The sequence below is a fragment of the Pleurodeles waltl genome, chromosome 3_1 (genome assembly GCF_031143425.1).
Source record: "Pleurodeles waltl isolate 20211129_DDA chromosome 3_1, aPleWal1.hap1.20221129, whole genome shotgun sequence".
Taxonomy (NCBI): Eukaryota; Metazoa; Chordata; class Amphibia; order Caudata; family Salamandridae; genus Pleurodeles; species Pleurodeles waltl.
Genome location: NC_090440.1, coordinates 1781408928 through 1781432575, shown reverse-complemented (window position 1 = coordinate 1781432575; position 23648 = coordinate 1781408928). Strand labels below are relative to the sequence as shown.

The 23648-nt window shown below is 48.2% G+C and overlaps 1 protein-coding gene across 3 annotated transcripts in view; it reads left to right on the top strand.

Annotated features, from left to right (window-relative positions):
• The window catches only part of VPS8 (VPS8 subunit of CORVET complex), a 1496959-nt gene that overhangs the window by 1364403 nt on the left and 108908 nt on the right, over positions 1 to 23648 (top strand). For 2 of the 3 annotated variants that reach the window (XM_069225817.1, XM_069225815.1), the window contains exon 44: positions 11936 to 11989. The exons of the other annotated variant lie outside the window; for it this stretch is intronic. In XM_069225817.1, coding sequence (XP_069081918.1) covers positions 11936 to 11989 — 54 coding nt within the window. The remainder of the gene's footprint in view (positions 1 to 11935; positions 11990 to 23648) is intronic. 3 annotated transcript variants of the gene reach the window in all.

Below are 23648 nucleotides of genomic sequence, written 5' to 3'. Positions count from 1 at the left end.
AGTGGGCGCAAGGGAGGTGTAGCCACCCTCATGGACAGTAGCCCTTGGCTACTGCTCTCTGACCCCTAACACGCCCCTAAATCCAGGATTTAAGGGCCTCCATGAACCCAGCTCACCAGATTCCTGGCGATCTACAAGAAGAATAAGGACTGCTAAGCTGAAAACCCGAGCAGAGAAGAAGGAAGACGACAACTGCTTTGGTCCCAGCTCTACTGGCCTGTCTTCTGCTTCAAAGAACCTGCAAAAAGACCAGCGACGCATCCAGCGGGCCCAGCGACCTCTGCCAACTCCAGAGGACTACCATGCACCCAAAAGGACCAAGAACTCCTGAGGACAGTGGCTCTGTCTGGAGAAACCTACAACTAAGGACTCCCACCTCACTCCAGATGCGTGAGTCCTGACCCCTGTGCACCTGACACCCACGGCCTGTGTCCAGGTGGTCCACCCAGCAAGAAAGGGTCCTCAGGTGATTGTGAGCAAGAGCCCACCAAACCCCCACGACGATGCCTGCCGAGGGAATCCCGAGGACCCCCCTGACTGTGAGTGTCAGGCGATTACCCATTAAATCAAACTTCCAAAGGAGCAGATGCCTTTTACCCTGTGCTCAAACTTTACTGATTATCTGAACTCTGCATCCGCTGGGGGAAATGGGAATGGGAAAAAAAAAGAGAGACTGCCTCCAGATCCAGTTCCAACCTGTGTTTCCCACTTGAAGATAGGATATTCAGTGTGTGCTTCTGTAACCTGCATGTAGGAAGTTGGCTCTGTATATTTTGTCTCAAAGTAAGAGATAGTGTGCACAGAGCCCAAGGGTTCCCCTTAGAGGTAAGATAGTGGCAAAATTAGTTGCTCTAATGCTCTATTTTGTGGTAGTGTGGTCGAGCAGTAGGCTTATCAGAGGGTAGTGTTAAGCATTTGTTGTACACACACAGGTAATAAATGAGGAACACACACTCAAAGACTTACTCCAGGCCAATAGGTTTTTATATAGAAAAATATATTTTCTTAATTTATTTTAGAACCACAAGACTCAAGATTTGAAGTAAATACGTAAAATGCAAGGTACTCCTCATAGGTAAGTAAGGAACTTTGAATTAGAGCAGTAACATACACAGTTTAAGTTAAAATGGCAATAAGCTATTTTAAAAGTGGACACAGTGCAAAAATCAACGGTTCCTGGGGGAGGTAAGTATTGGTTATTTTTTTCAGGAAGGTAAGGCACTTACAAGTTCAAGTTCCTGTGCATAGGCAGCCCACCGTTGGGGGTTCAAGGCAACCCCAAAGTCACAACACCAGCAACACAGGGCCGGTCAGGTGCAGAGGTCAAAGGAGGGCCCAAAACCCATAGGCGCCTATGAAGAACAGGGGTGCTCCAGTTACAGTCTGCCAACATGTAAGTACCTGCGTCTTCGGAAGGCGGCAGACCAGGGGGGTTTTGTAGAGCACTGGGGAGGACACAAGTAGGCACAGAAAACACACCCTCAGTGGCACAGGGGCTGCTGGGTGCAGTGTGCTTAGCAGGTGTCGGGTTTTCTATAGGAATCAATGGAGGGACCCGGGGGTCACTCTAGCGGTGCAGGCAGGGCACAGGGGGGCTTCTCGGGCCACCCACCGACTGGGCTAGGCAGAGGGTCGCCTAATGGTCACTCCTGCACTGGAGTTATGTTCCTTCTGGTCCTGGGGGCTGCGGGTGCAATGCTTGGTCCAGGCGTCGGGTTCTTTGTTCCAGGCAGTCGCGGTCAGGGGGAGCCTCTGGATCCTCTGTGCATGCTTTGCTGTGGGGGTCCAGGGGGGTCGTCTCAGGTTACTCACGAGGTCGCAGTTGCCTGGGAGTCCTCCCTGTAGTGTTGGTTCTCTGGAGCACTAGCCAGGGGCGTCGGGTGCAGAGGGTGAAGTCTCACGCTTCTGGCGGGAAGAGTGAAGTCTTTAAAAGTTTCAAGAAAGTTGCAAAGTTGTTGCTGTGTTTGAGCAGTACTGCTGTTCTCTGGAGTTTCTTGGTCCTTTAGGTTCAGGGAAGTCCTCTGAGGCTTCAGAGGTCGCTGGTCCCTGTAGGATGCGTAGCTGTGCAGGTTCCTTGAGTCTGGAGACAGGCCGGTAGGGCTGGGGCCAAGTCAGTTGTCATCTCCGTCGTCTCTGCAGGGCTTTCGGGTCAGCAGGCCTTCTTCTTCATCTTGGTTGCAGGAATCTGATTTCCTGGGTTCTGGGTCGCCCCTAAATACTAGATTTAGGGGGGTGTTTAGGTCAGGAGGGCAGTAGCCAATGGCTACTGTCCTGAAGGATGGCTACACCCTCTTTGTGCCTCCTCCCTGAGGGGAGGGGGGCACATCCCTAATCCTATTGGGGGAATCCTCCAATCTCAAGATGGAGGATTTCTAAAGGCAGGGGTCACCTCAGCTCAGGACACCTTAGGGGCTGTCCTGACTGGTAGGTAACTCCTCCTTGTTTTTCTAATTATCTTCTCCAGCCTTGCCGCCAAAAGTGGGGGCAGTGGCCGGAAGGGCGGGCATCTCACCTAACTAGGATGCCCTGGGGTGTTGTAACAAAAGGCATGAGCCTTTGAGGCTCACCACCAGGTGTTACAGTTCCTGCAGGGGGGGAGAAACACCTCCACCCAGTACAGGCTTTGTTTCTGTCCTCAGAGAGCACAAAGGCTCTCACCCCATGGGGGCAGAAACTCATCTCAGTGGTAGGCTGGCACAGACCAGTCAGTCCTGCACTGAAGGATTGGGTAAAATACAGGGTGCATCTTTTAAGATGCCCTCTGTGTTCATTTTGTAATAAATCCAACACTGGCATCAGTGTGGGTTTATTATTCTGAGACGTTTGATACCAAACTTCCCAGTATTCAGTGTAGCCATTATGGAGCTGTGGAGTTCGTTTTTGACAAACTCCCAGACCATATACTTAATATGGCCACACTGTACTTACAATGTCTAAGAGTGGACTTAGACACTGTAGGGGCATATTGCTCATGCAGCTATGCCCTCACCTGTGGTATAGTGCACCCTGCCTTAAGGCTGTAAGGCCTGCTAGAGGGGTGACTTACCTATGCCACAGGCAGTATTTTGTGTGCATGGCATCGTGAGAGGGATGCCATGTCGACTTTGCCTTTTTCTCCCCACCAACACACACAATCTGCAATGGCAGTGTCCCTGTGTTAGGTGAGGGTCCCTTAGGGTGGCATAACACATGCTGCAGCCCTTAGGGACCTTCCCTGGTCACAGGGCCCTTGGTACCACTGGTACTTTTTACAAGGGACTTATCTGTGTGCCAGGGCGGTGCCAATTGTGGAAACAATGGTACATTTTTAGTGAACGAACACTGGTGCTGGGGCCTGGTTAGCAGGGTCCCAACACACCTCTCAGTCAAGTTAGCATCAATAGCAGGCAAAACGTGGTGGGTAACTGCAACAGGGAGCCATTTTCCTACACTGCACCTTTCTTCTTATTGAGATTTCTTTAAAGGAAGGATCTGCAGTCGGGTGATAAGAGCATAGATAAGTACATTCCTACTGCGCATTCAACTGTTCAGCCATTCACATTCACCCAATTCTATTGTTCTTCTAACCTGGATCTTTTGAGAGACTAACCTCTCTCTAAGAGAACAATGTTAACTTAATATCTTCTTTTTTCCAGGAGTCAGAGGTATCCAAGGTCCTCTGGAGAACAGTTCAAAGGTTCACAAATATACAATCTACTGATGTCTTTTACAGGAAACGAAAACTTCTCAAGGTTCAGTTTTCTCAATTACAGACTCTAGGAATTAGTCTGAGGTTTGTCTCTAAGACTGGCAAGTCTGCAAGAAGAGTTTTTGAATATATATGTACATATATATATTCGCAAGTCTGGAAATCATACAAAAGGATTCCTTACTGCAGTTGCTTGAGATTCTGTTAAGTCAAAACAAATTCTCCTCAGAAAGCCAATAGCCAGTTGTTGGAAGGAGGAAGAAATTCAGCTTCCCCAGAAGGGAAAAAGTAGCTGGTGTGCACACCGTAACAAGAAAAATAATTAATTACTAAAAACTGGAAGAATTTTCTTTGAAACCAAGCGCTTCAGGACAACTGCTCATTCTCCTCAGCGTGGCAGTTGAAATGCACAGCTCCCAGAGAGAAACAGCTGGAGGGAAGCTTCAGCACAAGACTAAGGTTAAAACACTAGAGCGCTGACCTCACAAAGATGTGCGGCCACCATCTTGAGTGGCAGTTAAACCTGGAGAAGCTAGTTCTAATAACAGCCTCCGCAAGAGCCCCCAGGAGTGAGGACGCAGGTGCAACCAACGTGGGCGCAAGGAAAAGGGGAATCGTTTTTGCTGAGGGAAGAACTTAACAACACTGGCATTAGTTTTCCTGACAGCGAGCTCCGGACGAAAATAACCAACGCCTGAAGAACCACTGCACCCGCAGCCCCCAGGCCTTGGAGAAACTGACCCCGGAGCAGCATCAACCAGCAGGCGGCCCTCCTCCCTGCCCAGACAGTGGTTTGCCCGAGAAGCCCCCCTGGACCTCATCTGCAGCCTCAGAGTGACCCTCAGGGTCCCCTCTTAGAGTTGCATTGAAAACCCCATGCCCTGTTTGCACCCTGTACCCGGCTGCCCTAGTGCCGCTGAGGGTGTGTGTTTGGTGCCTACGTGGGGCCCCTCCATTGCTCACTTGAACCCCCCTGGTCCGCCCTCTGAAACCGCAGGTACTTACCTGCCAGCAGACCCCCCGTGCGATACAAAAAAAACCTGGTCTGCTCCCCGAGGACGCAGGTACTTACCTGTTAGCAGACTGGAACTGGAGCACCCCTAGTCTCCGTAGGCACCTATGTTATTTGGGCCCCTCTTTGACCTCTGCACCCGACCGGCCCCGTGTTGCTGGTGGTCGGTGTTTAGGGTTAACTTGAACCTCCAACGATGGACTACCTACACCCCAGAGATAAGAACTGTAAGTTGTATACCTACCTGCAAGAACTGTTGAAAATTACACTCTGTCCACTTTTAAAACAGCTTTTTGCCATTTTAAGAAAAACTGTATACATTGTCGATTCTATTCAAAGTCCTGATCATATATATGCAAAGTACCTTTTATTTTATGTACTTACCTGCAAACTGAATCTTGTGATTCTAGAAATAAATTAACAAAACATATTTTTCTATATAAAATCCTGTCGGTCTGGAGTTAAGTCATTGAGTGTGTGTTTCTTCTATTGTTGAAGTAGGTACAATAAATGCTTAACACTACCCTCTGATAAGCCTAACTGCTCGACCACACTACAACAAATAGAGCATTAGTATTATCTATTTCAGTCTCTGTCTAGCCTCTGGGGAAACCCTGGACTCTGTGCACACTATATCTCATTTTGATATAGTATATACAGAGCCAGCTTCCTACAGGTATGATTACGGGTAAGGTTTGGAGGGGTCTCTGGACCCTCTGGGGTACCAGCAAAACAATCCTGAATTGGACTGATCACAGGAATTGGGCGAGGCTAGTGGTCTGGATACTTCAGCAGACACTGGCATGCTTTCTCCCCCTACTGTGGCTATGGCGGAAGGAGTGTCATATTCTTTGGTGATCAGAAGGGTGCTGAGGCCCTCGGCCTCAAGCTTCCTTCTGTGACTGACTTGCTTCAGCGTGGGGCTTCCACTTCAGAACCCCTTCTGCCCTTCAATACAGCCCTCCCGGATGTCCTTCTGGATACCTGGTCCAGACTCAGCACAGTGGCTCCTGTGAATAGGACAGTCACCCACCATTGGCTTGCCCTGAACAACCCTAAATTCCTGTCTCAACACCCTATGCCTGAGAGCCTTGTCATCCAGGCTTCTTCCTCATCTGGCACATTCTCATCTGCACCCCCTACTGCATGCCTTTTGGGCCACTACATCCATTCCTTATGGGATGCGGTCATGCAGGTGTTGCCCCGGGTCCCGGAGGAGGCCCGGGCCATCATCTCTCAAGCTGTTGCTGATGGGAGGGATGCGGCCAAGTTCACCATCTGTTGTGGGCTGGACACAACTGACTCACTGGATTGATCGATTACGTCAACGGTGGCCTTAAGATGTCCAACAGTCTCTCATAGACGTGCCCTTCGATGGCACCTGTCTCTTCGGAGACAAAGCGGATTCGGAGCTTGAACGTTTTAAGGAGTCCTGGGCTATGGCTCAGTCCCTTTCCCTCTGCAGCAGCCCCTCAACCGGCACAGTCCTCTTTTTGCCCCTTTCGTGACCACGGAGGTGCTTCCTCCCACATCCTTTCCCTACCAGCCACTAAGCCGCATATGCTACTCAGCCTCTGCTTGCCCGTGGATGCAGAATTCCACAGGCGTGTGGGTCAGGGAGGCAGAGGTCTGCCCAGTCCACCCACACCCCCGCTGCAGCCTCCAAACCCTCCTAGTCTTTCGCAACATCCCGGACCAGTTAGTGGGAGGATCCGCCATCACCTGCCCCACTGGGAATCAGTCAGGACAGACAGGTGGGTTTTGCAAATAGTCTGAAGAGGCTACTCCCTCCCCTTTGAGACTATACTGCTGCCCATGCCACCATCTTACGACGGCTTAGTGGAGGATCATTTGGCATTTCTCCGCGAGGAAGCCGCGGCTCTCTTGGCCAAGGGAACCATAGAGAGGGTCCCTGCACCAGAAGCGGGTCATGGTTGTTATTCCCGCTACTTTCTGATGCCCAAGAAGGACAAGGGCCTTCACCCTATCCTAGACCTCCAGTCCCTCAATCTCTTCCTCAGGAAAGAGAAGTTCAAAATGCTCACCCTGGCTCAGGTTCTTTCTGCCTTGGACCCTGCAGACTGGTTCGTAGCTTTGGACTTGCAGGACGCCTTCTTCGATATACCACCCTGTCTGTCCACAGATGTTACTTGCGATTCGTGGTAGGTTTACCGTGCTCCCCTTTGGCCTTACCAGTGCCCCTTGGGTGTTCACAAACATGATGGTGGTGGTCACAGCTCATCTGCCCAGGTTAGGGGTTTCAGTCTTGCCCTGCCTCGATGACTGGCTGTTGAAGGCGAACACGCCCCAGACTGTCATCTTCCACCTTCAGACTATGGAGAACCTTCTGCATTCGCTGGGGTTCACTATAAAGGTACCGAAGTCACACCTGACGCCCCCTCAGACACCCCTCTTCATCGGAGCTGTTCTGGACACAGTGCAGTTTGAGACTTATTCTCCTGAAAAGTGAGTCCAGAATATTCAGGCTATGATACCGATGTTTCAGCCTCCATCCTGGATTTCGGTGAGAATGACTCTGACGCTGCTGGGCCTCATGGCCTCCTGCATCCTGCTAGTGACACATGCCAGATGGCATATGCGGGATATGAAGTGGGACCTGAAGTTCCAGCGGGTGCAGCATTAGGGAAATCTTTCCGACATGGTCCAGATCTCGGAGGGAGCTGCACAATCTGCAGTGTTGGCTTTCGAATCGGGATTGGGTGAACTGCAGATCCCGCTCCCTTTCCCAGCCACATCTCAGTGTAGTGACAGGTTCATCACTCCTAGGATGGGGCGGTCACATGGGAGAGGTCTCAGTTCCCCAGTGGGGTCCGGACTCCACATCAATCTGTTGGAGCTCCGAGCAAACAGGCTTGCATTGAAAGTATTCCTTCCCTCTCTCAAAAGGAAGCGGTGCAGCTGTTCACAGACAACACCTCCACCATGTGGTGCTACAACAAGTAGGATGGAGTGGGGTCATGAAGCCTTTGTCTAGAGGCTCTGCGCCTCTGGATGTGGATGGAACACCAGGGCATAACCCTGATAGTTCAACATCTGGCAGGCTCTCTGAATGCCAGAGCAGACCAACTCAGCCGTCGATGCATGGTCGATCACAAATGGCATCTCCATCCGGAGGTGGCACAAGGTCTCTTTCAGAAATGGGGAGGCCCTTGCCTATATCTGTTCGTCTCCGCAGAGAACGAGCAATGTCAGCTGTTTTGCACGTTGGAGTTTCAAAGGTGGCAATCGCTCTGCAACACTTTTTGTCTCGAGTGGAACTCAGGCCTCCTTTACGCCTTTCTGCCCAGTGTTCTAAAGAAGATCAAAACGACCGGGCCCAAGTAATCCTTGTAGCTCAATACTGGGCTTGAAGAGTATGGGATACTGAGCAGCAGCAGGGGACGGTTCTCCACCCAAACCTGTCCAGTCTCTGCCTTCTTGCATGGAGATTGAGCAGCGGAAGTTGACAGCTTTTGACCTTCCGCCCGAAGTCTGTAATGTTATCTTGGCAGCCAGTCGTCCCTCCACCAAAGCCGTATATGCCGGTTGTCTCTGCCTTTCTCATATTGCCAGATCATCCTTCTCTATTCAAGTCTCCCATTGTTGGGAGATTCCTTAAGGGACTCACACATTTGTATCCACCTAACCCGTTCATAATACCCCAGTGGGAATCGAACCTGGTCCTTATCTACCTTGTGTGTGCCTCTTTTGAGCCAGTCCATAATTATCCCTTGCTTTCCACGCACTAAAAACTGCGTTTCTTATTGCCATCATGTCTGCTTGCAGAGTGAGTGAGCTTCAGGCTCTTTCTTCGAAGCCACCATTTTTATCTGTCCATCCTGACAAAGTGGTGCTTCATACCAGGGCCTCCTTTCTTCCTAAGGTTGTTGTGCCTTTTTATGTAGGCCAGTCCATCACTTTGCCTACTTTTTATGCACTCCCACATCCCTCTCATGAATAGGAGAGAGTTCACCGTCTGGATCCAAAAAGAGAGTTGGCGTTCTACCTCAATCGTACCAAAGATTTCCAGGTTGACGATCAACTGTGTGTGGGATATGCAAAGAAAGGACAGGTGGTGCAGAAGCAAACCATCTTATGATGGGTGATGCTCTGCATCGGAATTTGCTACGCTTTGGCAAAGAAGCAACCACCTGAGGGCTTGCGTGCTCACTCCACCAGAGCAACTGCTGCCACCACAGCGTTAGCACACAGAGTTCCTGACCTGGACATCTGCCAGGCAACGTGGGATATCCCTGCACATGTTCACAAAACATTGCTGCCTGGACAGTACTGTCTGCAGAGACGGCTACTTTGGTCCTGCAGGACTTTCTCGTATGATCTTGGTTTGCAGCCGACCGCCGAGGATGGTATTCCTTGGGTATCTATTCTAAGGTAAGGAATTTGCAACTAGAAGTCTCTATCAGATGAACAAGTTATTTACCTTCGGTAGCGATTAATCTGGTAGAGACGTATTCTAGTTGCATATTCCTTACCGACCCACTCATCCTCCCCGTAAGAAAGTACCCTCTTTGTGGCATGGTTACCCCCACTTTTTACCTGCTGTCAGTGTGTTTTGACTCTGTTCACTGGTATCCTGGTAACCAGGAACCCAGTGATTGTGCTCTCTCCCTCTAAATTTGGTTGCTTAGGACTTTTCCACACCCCACATTTGGCATATTGGTGCCCCCAAGTAAGTCCTAAGCATATGGTACTTATATACTCAGGGAGTTGGGGCACCAGGGGTTCCCCATGGGGTGCAGCATGTATTGTGCCACCCATGGGTGCCCAATCAAAAGGTGTCTGCAGGCCTGCCATTGCAGCCTGCGTGAAAAGGTGCATGCACCCTTTCACTAGAGGTCACTGCACCAGGTTACTGTAAGTCACCCCTACGGTAGGCCCTCCTAGCCCAGCGGGCAGGGTACAGGTACCTATGTTTGAGGTACCGATGCACGGGGTACTGTCCTTAGTGGGAAGGCAAAGGTTTACCTCCACCAAAGTTGGACAGCTAGCAGAGAGGACAGGGGGACCACTCCAGACCACCACCTGTGATGCAGGATACTTGCAGCTCAGGATGAGAGGATATCTATGCAGCCGGTCGTTGTTGCAGTTGGTGCCTGCAGATACAGGGAAGTGACTCCTTCACTCCAAGGGAGAATCCTTCTTCCTTCTCGTGCAGACTGAAGACTTGCCACTCTCAGAGGATGCACAGTCAGGGAAATGTTGCAGAAGCTGGAAGGAGCCGTGGAAACAATGTTGCAAGCAGAGTCTTCGTCGTAGATGGAGCTTGTCGGTTCCTGGAGGGTCCAGTTGCAGTTCCAGTGGCCAGAAGTTGAAGTATACGATGCAGAGGAATTCTGCTGGAGTCTTGCTCATCAACCCTGAGGACCCACCCAAGAGGGAGATCCTAAATATCCCTGTAAGGGGGATTGGTCACCTAGCTAAGTAACCGCCTATCAGAAAGGGGCTCTGACGTCACCTCCTTGACATGGCCACATAGATGCTTCGAGAGGCCACTGCCCACCTTAGATGTAAGATGGCAGAATCAAGGGACCCTCTGGAAGAGCTCTGGACACACCCCTGGGGTGGTGATGGACAGGGGAGTGGTCACTCCCCTTTCCATTGCCCGGTTTCACGCCGGAGCAGGGACTGGAGGTCCCTGAACCTGTGCTGACTGGTTTATGCAAGGAGGGCACCAAATGTGCCCTTCAAAGCATACCAGTGGCTTGGAGAGGCTACCCCTCCCAAGCCATGTAACACCTATTTTCAAAGGGAGAGGGTGTTACCCCCCTCTGTCAAAGGAAATCCTTTGTTCTGCCTTCCTGGGCTTGAGCTGTTCAAGCTGCAGGAGAACAGAAACCTGTCTGAGAGGTAGCAGTAGCTTGGGCAGCCCGGAAAACCCCAGAAAGCTGGTAGGAGCAATGCTGGGGTCCTCTAAGGAGCCCCCAGAGTGTATGGAATCATACTTCCAGTACGGGCAACAGTATTGGGGTACCAAACATGCTTAGGTTTGGAGTTACCGTTATGTAGCTGGTCATAAGTAGTGACCTATATCCAGTACCTGCACCCTGCCCTCTTGGCTAAGAGGGCCTACCATAGGGGTGACTTACAGTGACATGGTACAGTGACCTATGGTGAAAAGGATGCAGTCACCATTTCACGCAGGCTGCAATGGCAGGCCTGCAGATACACTTTGCATGGGCTCCCCACGGGTGGCATAATGCATGCTGCAGCCCATGGGGGAACCCTGGTGCCCCAATGCCCTGGGTACCTGAGTACCCAGGGCACTAGGGAATTATAAGAGGGCACCAGTATGCTAAATGTGGGGTGTGTGTGGTCCAAGCAACCACATTTAAAGGTGAGAGAGCATTGTCATTGGGGGTCCTGGTTAGCAGGATCCAAGTGAACAGAGTCAAAACATACTGACAACTGGCAAAAAGTGGGGGTAACCATGCCAGAAAGAGGGAACTTTCCTACATCCTCAAGATGAGTTGGGAAGAAATCCAGATTTGGGCTGAAATGGGAGTTTCCACGGAAATCAGGATCACTAGTTTAGTGGGAAAAACCACACCACCAGTGTCTAACCTGTTCATGTTTCTCCAGGAAAAACCTTGCTAATTTTGAAAGGGAAAAACTGCAGAACTTATTGGTAAGTAACTATTTTGCCAGTTTATACTCACTCCAGGGTAAAAACTCTTACCACTAACACATGAACATACTGAAACTTGTGGTACCTATGTATGAGAACAACATTTTAAAACAAATGTTGGTACTCTCTCAAAAATGTATTCTGATCATTTTTAAAATCAATGAGCCTAGCTGCTTGCCTCACTGTGAACATTATTGTATATGGCAGGTGGATATAATTACATATAGATATGTTAAATACCTTAATGAGCACTAACACACCTGGGGAGGGGACACCCCCGCACCCTCACCCCTAGCGCCTTGAGACCCTTCCGGGTGAGTAGCCGGGCTTTACAGAAAACGATTGATTGATTGATTGATTAAAACGTACTAGATGCCGAAAGGGAGTAGATAACTGGAAACAGATAAACATTACCTTGCATAGTTTGCCTGTTGGAGGCTGGCTTTTTTGTCCCAGAAATGTAATAGAACACAAGCGGTCAGAGCCACCTTCTACCACGTATTGGATATTGCTAGTAGAGAAAAAACGGATGTAGATATCCTGGCTCTATTTCTGGCTTTGTCAGTTGTGTTTTTCATTTTTTTAATAGATGAAAGTGTCTCCGCCTAAATCTTCGGGTAGAGGGGAGTACGGGCATAAAAAGGTAAGCCAAACTTTGTTTGTAAAAAATGCTCCTCTCAGCTTTTTTTTGTTGCAAGTCGTGTGGTACTTTTACTGACATTGAAATCAGAACTGAAAGCGTACTAGCAGAAACATATATTTTTATCTCTTTACCATGTTAGAAAACGTCGCAGTATATACTGCGCATGGGAGCTGCTTTGGGTGCGATACCATCGATCCAAAGAATGAAGGCTTTGGGTACAGGTGACCCCCACCTCCCCCACCCCAACCCCCCCCCACACACCCACACCCCAATTAAGCTGATGAAGTATGGGTTCTCAACTTGTAAATATAGTGGAGATAGACATGAAGTATTAACACGGAAGAGGACCTAGATGAATGGCGAATAAATGACGTTGTTTTTGTTACTTTGGGAAAGCGACATTAGCTTCTTGCTTAAACAAGCACTTACTATGCTGATTTGTGACCAGCTCTGCGCAGTCATATCGGTGTCAAAGCTACAAAGAAAGCACAACTACTACTTCAACTACAATTTCTTCATCTTGAAGAAAATGGAATGTATATATCCTCCTATTTAGAAGTCATTGGAGTAGTTTAGTTTTGTAACAGCTTTAAAACATGTCAACTTCTGTGTGTAAAATAATGATTGCGATACTCCCCAGGGATCTTCATGACTGCCACAGACAACCTGGATACCTACCGCCTCTTTCGAATGAGAGTATCTTCTGTGGGCCCTGAGATTCTTCCTGCAGAAGAACTAGCAGTTGTAAATTCTCCCTTTCAGCGTTAATTCTACTCTGTATGTTGTCAACAAAGTTTATGCTGCACTGGTGATAGAGCTCCACAATTCTCTGATTCTTATTTATAGCTATTTAGATGGCTGTAGACTGCAGACTGGAATAGCAGTTTATAACTGCTTGCACAGCTCTGCCATTGTAATCAATGAAGCCCAGCCTTCCTTTGTAATGTGTGTAAGTCAATCTTACAGCAGGCCTATCGAGTCCGAAGGCAGGGTGCAGCATATTAGAGAAGTAGAACATGTGTTTAGCATCTTCTACCAGTGAAAACCCAAAATTGTTGTTTATACTGGGAGTTGCACTGTTAGCAGCCCCTTTGGCAAGTACAGTTACATGCTGACCCCTCCGCTGTTCTAACTTCTGAATGGAACTACCAAAGTTGGTACTTCAAGGTATAAAACAACTTGTTACATTAAGCCCAACTTGATGTCCAAGTCGAAATTAATGTAACTCATTGCTACATGGAACTTTTAGATAGTTGCCACTCTGTTACTCAGTTTTCCCATGGCCATTTGCAGAGGCTGGCCACAATACTGCCTTCTGCTTGCCTGGGTAGACATGTCTGTGGCTCCCAGGACAGAGAACAATAGAGTCCTGCCCGTGGAGGAGGCGTTACCTATTTCTGGCAGCAAGCCACCTGGAGTGTTGTCTCAAAAGACGAGCTTCAAAGGGTAAGCCTTTAAAGGGGCAACGATAAACACACTAGAGATGGGGCTGTTCTTTTGTTTGGGTAGACAAGTCAGTGTCGGGGATGGAGATGGGGAACACTGTTTAAACTGATTTTTCCATGGTGTGTAGCCCACAGGTAGTAGCCACATCTGTAGGGTGGGCTGCCAAGCTCCAATCTCAAAGCAAGTGGTCCTGACATCTTGGGAGTGGGCTGAATAGAGCACTCTGAGATAGCTAAATACCACACTTCACAGGAAGTTGTCATCTTGTAGGAGGGAACCCAGTAGCCCATTGGCTAGTGACCACAACCTCCCCTGAGGGCTCTTTCTGACCATAAAAGGGGCACCACAGAACTCAGAACTCAGATCTTACTTGACAGGCGAAGAGAAGGACTTGCCCGTCTGATCCTGCAGAGAAGTCTGCACCAAATTTGGTTTGCACCTGCTGCTTCTTGAGATAGCGAACGAAAGGACTGTGTCCTACTCATGGAGAAGTAATCTCCCGAGCCCATCGAGAAGCAGAGACTTCAAGAGTCATTTGGCTGACTTTCTTTTCACAGCACAGGGCCACAAAATCGTTAAAAGACTGCTGCAGCAAGTTGGTATCCCAGATAATCAAATTACCACTCCTCGCTGCCATGTGAGAGCTCAAAAGTTGCACCTGACTGCGGGACCCAGGAGAGTTGTCAGAGTGCGGTTTGGCCTCCCACAAGGAGAGTTATACTCAAAAGAAGGAACCTGCTGATTTCGCTGTGCCGGGTGACTGGTAGCCCAGTGGTGACTGAACTTCTGCTGACTCCAGAAGGAACTCAACGGACGTCCACCATGTAGGCGAACATATATTTTATATAGATATAGGTTACTCTTCATCTCCCTTGTGTGGAAACCAGCCATTAGTTATTTATACCGCTGCCACCATCTTTGGAACTAGTCCCAATCTAACCCTTCTCTCTTGTAGGACTAGTCTCCTCTCTTCAAGCTTTCTCTTCTCCAGGGAGAGTTGGTGCAGCTTGCTCTCAAGAGTCCTAGTCATCCTACCAGTAGGGGGGCTGCTAGAGGGACTTTGTACACTTCTTTCTGGTGAAGAAGGTCTGGGGAAGGGTTAAGAATCGAGGTCCTCCCCACCTTCCCCTTCTCCTACTAAGGTTAGGACCTTCTCCTCTACTCCTGCGAGTTCTCCCTCTGAGGAGAAAGCCTCTTCCCTAGTTTTCTCTTCCTCAAATGAGGTGAGGGCCTCTACAAGGTCATCTTTTTTGGCAATAGCCCTAAAGCTAATGCCCCTAGCTTTGCATATAGCCCTCATATCATTGATCTTGAGGATGGACAGAATAGGCTGATTGAGGCTCAGGATATTATCCATTGTGCACTTGTTTATCTAAGGACTTGGGTACTTTTTAAATCTTTTACAAATTCTTTTACCCGGAAAAGTACTTTAAAATACTTTTATGGCCTGTTGGAATGCAGATGTAACACAGGACCCTAGCACTTCTAATTATCCTTACTTTTAGAAAATAATCTAAAAAATACTTTTTGTGTCTAGAGAGAATTGAGGATTTCTTCTGTGCTCAAAAGAATACTTATCTCTAAATCGCAAAGTGAAACACAACTTCAAGATCCGCACCGCTGAAACACAAATGTCGCAAGGTAGCAGTATTATGTGGTATGACTGGGGAGTCTTACCATGTAATACTAGCACACTACCCTGTAGTGGACCTTGGATTCACACTAGTAAACCTTAGCTCAGTCCTGGTAGTGTGGCAAAGGGCAGTCAGGCTAATTAGAGGAGCATGTGTAAAGCATTTCACAATACAAACATGGATGATAAGTAAATGACACAACTTGAAAGAAATCTGACACAAATTTAGAAAAATAAAGCAGATTTTTATATAAATTTAGAGCCCAAAACAAACTTTTTAAGCTACACACAGCCAGAGTTATGAATTTTAGACACTTTGAAAAATAGGGTATTTTCACTGTTTAAATGGCTTCATTTGAAGTCAATGGAGAAAATCAAGGTGTGCACTCAGGTACTTGCAGGGTGAGTTCCGGGGTACCCATCTTGACTTAAGGGGCTGCGACCCCCTAGACTAAGAGTCAATAGCCAGTTTCTTATTACCTTGCCCAGGGAGTCTGAGTGCAGAGATGCTTTTGGCTGTCCTTGGTGCTGACGGTATCCGCGGCTGTTGAGACGTTTGCACCACTTAGCAAACGGGTACTTGGGGGTGGTCACACGCTCTACCCTTTGAATGTAGAGGTCTTTCTGGGGCCAGGATCAGGAATCACAGTTGGATTTCGCCACCACGTCGGATGGCTCTGAGTTCAGAAGTGGCTTCTAGTTGTCAATCATGGGAGCTGGTCGCACCAAAGCTGATTTGCTGCTCCTCTCGACGTCACTCTCTTCAGGATGCAGAACCACAGGAGAGGGGTCATTGCCAATGTCGGTCTCTATTATGGGGGTCTGCTCTGGAGTCAGTGATGTCTGAGTGGCTGTTAGTTTCCGGATTGGTGACAATCAAGCCTTGGTAGCTGCAGAGATGATCCTCTGGTATTTCAACAACTAGAGGTTGTACAGCAGGGAGTAGAGGCTTCAAACTTGACAGAGACCTCACTCCCACTCTTTGGATGCTTTAGGCTCACATGGAGCCATGTTGGGTCACACTTGTTCAACTTCAGCATTGAGTTTACTTCTGCAGGTTGCACTGGACTGGTACCACCAGGCAGGGGAGTCTTTCTTGGCTTCTCTGTGTCCACTGGGGTCCCTCTTGTTGGGACCAACGAGCTTTCACCATGGGCATGTGTCGGTCACTTAGTTACAGTAGTGATCTCCTTAGGTCACTTTGGTGTCCTCTCTTCGCACTGTGACTGGAGTCCAGGTCCTGTTGTTGGTGACCATGTCTTCTTTGTGCCTTTTATACTTTGCAAGTAAGAACTAAGGTTCTGGTGTCAGGGGAGCCCTTTAAATCCCGGTTTTGGGGGTGTTAAGGGTGAGGGGGACAGTAGCCAATGGGCTACTGGTCCCTGCTGCTAGCCCACCCCTGTTGTGACCACTTCCGGTGAGAGTGGGTCACTTTCCTACCCAGAATCCACTAAACCTAAGGGATGCAAAGATGGCAGAACCCTCTTTTGGCTGTACAGACCTCCTTGCCCACCCTGACGGTGTGGCTAACCTTTTGGAGGTTTAAGTCTCCTGCATAGGTAATTTCCTGCCTGTTGGGCTGGGCAGGGCAAGAAGGGATTTGTCCTCGAGTGTGGGACAAGTAATTACACCTCAAGGGCAGGTGAAGCCTTTGAGGCTCACCGCCTTGATTACCTTTCACACTAGCCAGCCTGGGAGGGAGAAGGTGTGACCTACTGCCTGCCCAGACCCTTTGTCTCGGTCCTGTGGAAGTGCTAGCACAACCAGCAGGAGGGCAGACTTGTGAGTGGTGGTCGAGGCTCGAGATAGCCCACAAAAACAGCAGAGAGCTTAGTAACTTGGTGAAACCAAGGGTGCCACCAGGGCACATGGTAGTTGATCCTGAGCATAGGCATCATGCTCAGGGTTAAAAAGCAAGGTGTTTGATACCACATCCAGGACATCATGGAGCTGTACTTCTGGGAACTGTCCAGATGCCAGTCCATGTTATCGTATGAACCGATGGTTACTCGTGATATCATTATGTTTTAAATGCTTTCACAGGGTCATATATGCTCATGCATATATGTTTTCACTCATAGTACAGTGCACGCTGCCTTCTGGGCTATAGGAGGACTGCCTTAGGGGTGACTGACCTGTACTATGAGCAGTAAAGTGACTCTCCTGTACCTGGTGTGGGGAGTTGCACTCAAGCAGCAGGCAGCTCGTGAAGGCTGACATGGCAGATCTGCAGTCTCACTTTTTCTTGGGTCTCACAGGATGGCACAATCAGTACTGCAGCCTTGGTGACCCCTCTCCTAACCTTGCCCTGGGTACTACTGGTACCAATTACTAGGAACTTACAGGGGTGATGAAGTCCTTGCCAATTGGCCTATGCAATTCGACATACAGTTTAAGGGAAAGAGCATAAGTACTGAAGTTTGGTTAGCAGGTCTTAGTACACTAACAGGTCAAAAACAACAGAATCAAGCCACGAAAAGTGAGGGGTGACCATCCAAAAAGGGCACACTACAACAATCCCTCACTAACATCAGTGAGGGTTTATTAATCAGAGATGTTTGATACCAAACATCCCTATATTCAGAGAAGTCATCATGTAGCTGGGAAACTCGTAGTGACCAGTGCCCAGCACATGCATTTAAAATGGCATCCCTGGTCACTTACTATGTCTGTGAATTCACAATGTCATAGCAGGGACATATCTGCTTGTGCTAATGTGCCCTCACATGTAATATAAAGCACCCTGGCTTAGGGCTGTAAGGCCTGCTAGAGGAGTGACTTACATATATTGCATGCAGTGCTTAGGGGACATGGCACACAGGTTGTGTGCCATGTTTTGTTTTCACGTTTGTCTGCACCGTGACATGCAGCCTGCAATGGCAGCTGGTCATGTGCTTGGGGAGGGGTCCCTTAGAGTGTCACAATTTTGTAGGCTACTTATTATTGAAATCTTTGGAGTTATTTACATTTGTTGCACTTGAGTGCAAGACTTCCTTCCTTTTGGAAGTATTTTGGCACTTTCAGGGGTTCTTCTTTACTGTGAGGATATTATTTATGTCATATTTGATACGTTTTTTATTGTTACTTCTTATAGGTACAACTGATTTCTTTTTACATTACTCTGTTGTAGTTGAATTCAAACTTGGCGGTGTGTTGTTATCAGATGTATTCTTTACATTCAGACTGATGCTTTTCCCAAGACTCTAGTCAGTTGTATTGTTTCAGCATTGAGATCTTTTCTACTACATCAATTGATCCTAAGTTGATCTCTGTTTCCTTTTCCCAACCAAGGCCCTTCTTGCCCTAATAGAAAACATAATAATAATAACGAAATAAGTTGAATCCTTTTCAGTGACGAATTTATACACATCTGTGGGTGTTATGTATGTGTGCACGTTTGCATATACCAAATGATTAGTCTTGTTCTCTTCATTGGAGGCTATTGTGTGTTTTCTCTGCACAAGATTATGTTTGCATTTTGATGTAGGTCTGATTGGCATATACTTTTCAATGGTGACAGGTTCTGCTCCATGGCCAGTTATGCTGCTCTGTGTTCCAACAACGTGGAACCTGCAACTATGGTCTAGGAATGGATAGCTGCATATCCACTAGCTAAGTTGCTGCTGCTATCATGCGATCACGGGTAGTCCATCTTGTTTTCTTGTTTTGATGATCACAATGCTGTGGTCATTTCCACAGTCTTGCCGAACTGTTCGTACATGGGTATTCACTCCTTTAAAGGAGCGAGTAGCTTTATCTTAGGTACTGCTATTCACCTTTACACTGATTGCTGATTTTCACATAGCTTTCTTCATTCCATGTCTTTGTATGGTTCCTGACACCTACTCATTGGTTCCTCTGTGGAGTCCTTGGTAGTGCAATCTGTTAAGGCTCACGTACCTTCTTCAGTATGTTGGTCTTTCACTTTTTTCTAGCCCACTTCTGTTCTCAAAACATGATTTTCAAGGTATCAAACATAATTGTAATTGTGCGGTCATGGATGAGTTTTTACCCATATTTTTATTGTTTTTACATCCCTTTTCTTAAAGTTCTCTTTTCACCAATTATTTTTCCTAATGAGGATGTTCTTTCTCATAGGTGTTTTTCTCCAGTACTAAATCAGCTTTCCTTATGGATAAAAGGCTTTCACTGTGGTTAAGTCACTTATGACACATGATTGCCATGCTAACGTGCTTGAGGTTATTCTATGCTCTCACATGGATGAGCTTCTTTCTGTGCTCTTCTGTTTAGTGGTGTTATTCACCTGTGCTTACATCCACAGGATGAGATGTCATAGAATATGGTATTATTCCCACTCATTTTTCTTCTCTGGTATTTCACATTTGTTATTGACCGGTTTCCTGTCACTTAGAAACTTTCAAGGGTCTCAGTTCGCAGTCCCTCTTCCAGGGTTTTTATTCGTTCATATCTGATTCTAAGTTAAGGAATCTGTGGCTAGATGTCTCTATCAAATGAACAAGTTACTTACCTTGGGTAACTATGTATCTGAAAGAGGCAGGATCTAGCCGCAGATTCCTTACCTACCTTCCCATCCTCCCTGCTCTGTGAACAGAGTTCCTCTGTGTTCTCCATAGATTTCATATTGGAAATCTCCACCTAGCTTTAGGACTCGGGTGATAATTGACATAAGGATGTCTTTAATTTGAAGCACACTGTTTCCATTACCAGTTTCTATTGTGTCTCCTTGTTTTGAGCGTGGAAAATAGTCCCTGAAGATACTTACATTAGTGTGCCGGCGGGGTAGTTAAATGGAGTCGCACAATGCCTTTTGCCGACACCCAGGGAAAAAGTTTCCAGATCCAGGCTGACACCGGGGTAAGATTCTAAGATAAAGAATCTGCGGCTAGATCTTGTCTCTACCAGATGCATTGTTACTGAAGGTAAGTAACTTGTTCTTCCCGGATCTTTGATAGACCTAGTGTAGAAAAGTAGCATTTTTCCGACATGGTTACCCCCACTATTTGACTGGTGTCAGTGTGTGTAGACTGTAGTACACTGGGATCTTGCTAATCAAGACCCCAGTGTCCGTGCTTTCTCCTCTAAATTTGGTTGCTGGTAAACGTTTAACATCCACAGTTGGCATACTGGTGCACCCATTTAATTCCCTAGTGTATGGTACTTAGATACACAGGACCTTGGTGCACCCGCGGTCTCCCATGGGCTGCAGCATGTATTATGTCACCCATGGGAGCCCAAACTGTGTCTGCAGGCCTGCCATTGAGCCTGCATGCAATGATGCATGCACCTTTCACTTCAGATATAAGGCTTGCCTTATATTGCAGTCACCGCACTTGGACACTGTAAGTCACACCTCTAGTAGGCCCTTCAACCCAGGGCCGGGTGCATGTTCCCGAATTTGAGGGTACCCCTAACAACGCCAGACTCCGTTCTCTGGGCTTTGTAAGTGCGGGGAAGCCATCTTAAGGTATGTAGTGGACATTAGTCAACACAAGTGGTCCAACTACATAATGGCTTCCCGGAACCTAGGCATGTTTGGTATCAAACATGTTGCAATCATGCAACGACGCCAATTCCAGTGCTAGTTGCATGATCCCTTGTACTCTGGGGGTTCCTTAAAGGATCCCCTAGTTCTGCCTGTGCAGCCTTACGGGGTCTGGCTGCCAGCCCACACTGCTGCTGACACCCGAAACTGTTCTCCCCACTGCTGACGAGCCTAACTCAAGCAGAGGAAGGTAGAACAAAGGGTTTCCTGCAAGGGGGATATGTGACCACCTTTCCCCCTTTTGAAATAGGTGTCGCTTGGCTGGGCTGGGGTGGGGTAGGATGGCCTTTGAGCACCACCAGACTGCTTTGAAGGGCACATTTGGTGCCCTTCTTGCATAATCCGGTTTGCACCAGTTCCCCGGTTGCCGCTGTGGCGCAAAACCATACAAAGGACATCGGAGTGACCACCCGCCCCGCTCCTCCCCTAGGGAGGTGCACAGAGCTCTGCCAGGTAGGCACTTGATTCTGCCATCTTCAAAATAAGATGTGCAGAGGCCCCTAGAAGCATCTGACTGGTTTGACCAGGTAGATGACGTCCCTCACCCCCCACCCCCAATAGGTGGGTCATTTCAGAGAGTGACCAACCCCCTTTTGGGTTAGTTAAGGGCTCCCCCGAGGGTGGATTCTTAGATTCGTCATGCAAGACTCCACAGGGAACTCTCTGTAAGACATCTTCTGCGTCTGGCCTCCGGAATGGCTGCTGATCTGCTTTTGGAACTGAAACAATACTGCATCAAGTTGGGATGGATCGCAGTGCAATAATGTTTCTCCAGCAAGATTTCTGCAACATCAGTGGATGTACATCCTCCAGGGTCATAAGGACTCTGCCTGCATCCAAGAAGCAAGAAAGAATCTCCCTTGGAGTGAACTAGTCACTCCCCTGCATCCACATGCACCTCAAGATGACAATGACCGGTTGGTGGACCCTGCTGTCCCACGGACAACGTAAAGGCTCTGCTCACAGGTGGTGGTTCTGTGGTCTTCTTTGGGTCCAACTTTGGAGACGGTGGGCCCTTGCTGCAGCCACTGGACCAGAACCCCTGGGCACGGCAACTGCTGCATTTGCCAAGACTTGTTGGCTCTTCCTATAAGAGATCTTTGAGCTCCTAGACGCCCCAGCCTCCACCACTCTGCAACTCCAGATTCAGCTACCACTCTGCAGCCCCTGTGATGTAGGACTCCTGTTTTGTTGTGCAGCTGAGGCATCCCTGTGACTCCCTGTGCCTGCAGCCAGTGGGACTCTTGTGGGGGCTCCTTCGACTTTGGCTGGCTTTCTTTGCTTTTGAAGGCCTGCCTTGACTCCCCTTCAAGGGCAGAGTCACTAGGACCTTGCTGGTCCTCCAAAAACTACAATAATTCTTGCATCAGCTCTCTGCATTTGCCAAGGCTTGTTGGTGGTCCTGCTGGCTACTGCCCCTCCTGCAATCCAACGACCGATGTGGGATGCTCATGGGCGACTCCAAGGATCTCCTGCATCCCCCTGGACTCCACTGCTGGACTCCTTTCTTCACTGTTCTGCAGGAACTTCACCTCCAAGAGGGTTGGTATTGCCTACCTTCACCGCTTGGACATCTCTGAGTGATCTGAACACTGTCCCCTTCTTTTTCGGCCCTCTATGTCCGTAATCCACCTGGTTCCACCATCCTGGTCTATAGGTCACAACAGCATCTGGACAACCAAGGCTTTCATTGACTTCTACAACGGTTCAACCACTTCACCTCTATGCACCTGGGCTTCCTGGTGTAGGTACTCTAGTCGTCTGGGTGGGGTCACTCCCCAACCTTCTTTGTGTCAACTGGTTTCCTCTGGGTCCACTGGGAAGGGTCCTGAATCCATAAAAATTTAACTGCAACGGTCCTGTGTTAGCCTATGGGACACCCGGCTCGATAACAGCTCTGCACCCGGGCGCCTTTGAGATTCCTAGTACTTACTCCAGTATTGGAACTTTCATAGATTCACATGCTTGAATCATTCCCCGTCGTCGAGATTGGAGTCCCGGTATAATTTTCATAAGTAATGTTAAAACATATTGAAGAGAAAAAGGCCCTAGGCCTCTTCAATTTGATAGTCTATCAGAGTCATTTTGTGAAAAAGGACCAAACTTGATCCTCCACCAATCAGGCGACAGCACCCTTCAGAACCTCCTGAGAGAAGCTCTAGCACCTCAGATTTTCTACTGCACGTCGTGCTAGGGAGTCTCCTCAGAGCTCTGCTCTGTTTTCACACCTTTATTCAGCTCTTTTTCTCTCAGAGAAACTCATTTATTTGGATTTGTCAGCTATTTTTCAACTATGTCTGACAAGGAAAAGAAAAGTTTCTTTAGAGACTGCAAGACTTGTGGGAAGAAAAGACTTCATTCTGAAGATCCTCATCAAGATTGCATTTACTGCCTCTATCCAGATCATTCAGCCAAGGACTGTAAGATTTGCCGTACTTTTTCTTCTAAGACCTTAAAGGATAGAGAAGGCAGATTATTAATATGGCTGCAGAAACTGAGACATAGGAAGGATCCAGTTTCTGATTCTGAGAGTGAGGAATCTTCCACATCCAAGAGATCAACTAAAAGGGCAAGATCACACTCTAGATCTCCCTCACAAACCTCAAGGAAAGCCCTCAAAAAGACTGCCTCAGGGTATTATAAGGGTCGCAGCCCATCTTCTTCCCCAACTAAACTCTCAAGTAAAGAGGGGAAAAGACATTCTTCCAGTTCTGAGAGGCACAGGAAATCCTCATCTGTTCCACCATCTGTGCCTTTCAAAAAGCCATCTTCTGTGACTGGAAAAAAGGCCTTGTCGACGGATTCCCCGTTGACGGCACCGTTGGTGGGCGCATTGCCGACGACTCCAGCTACTTTAGGTTTTCTATCGTCCACGGCTCCGTCGGCGACATCGTCGATGAGTACACCACCGTCGACGAGAACTACAACGACAACTTCAGCGTCGACGACCATCTACACCTCGTCATCGTCGACGGCGCTGATGTCAGTGTCAGCTTTACCGGTAGACTCGTCGGCGAAGCTTGCTGCTATTAAAATAACGGTGCGTCCAGCGTCGA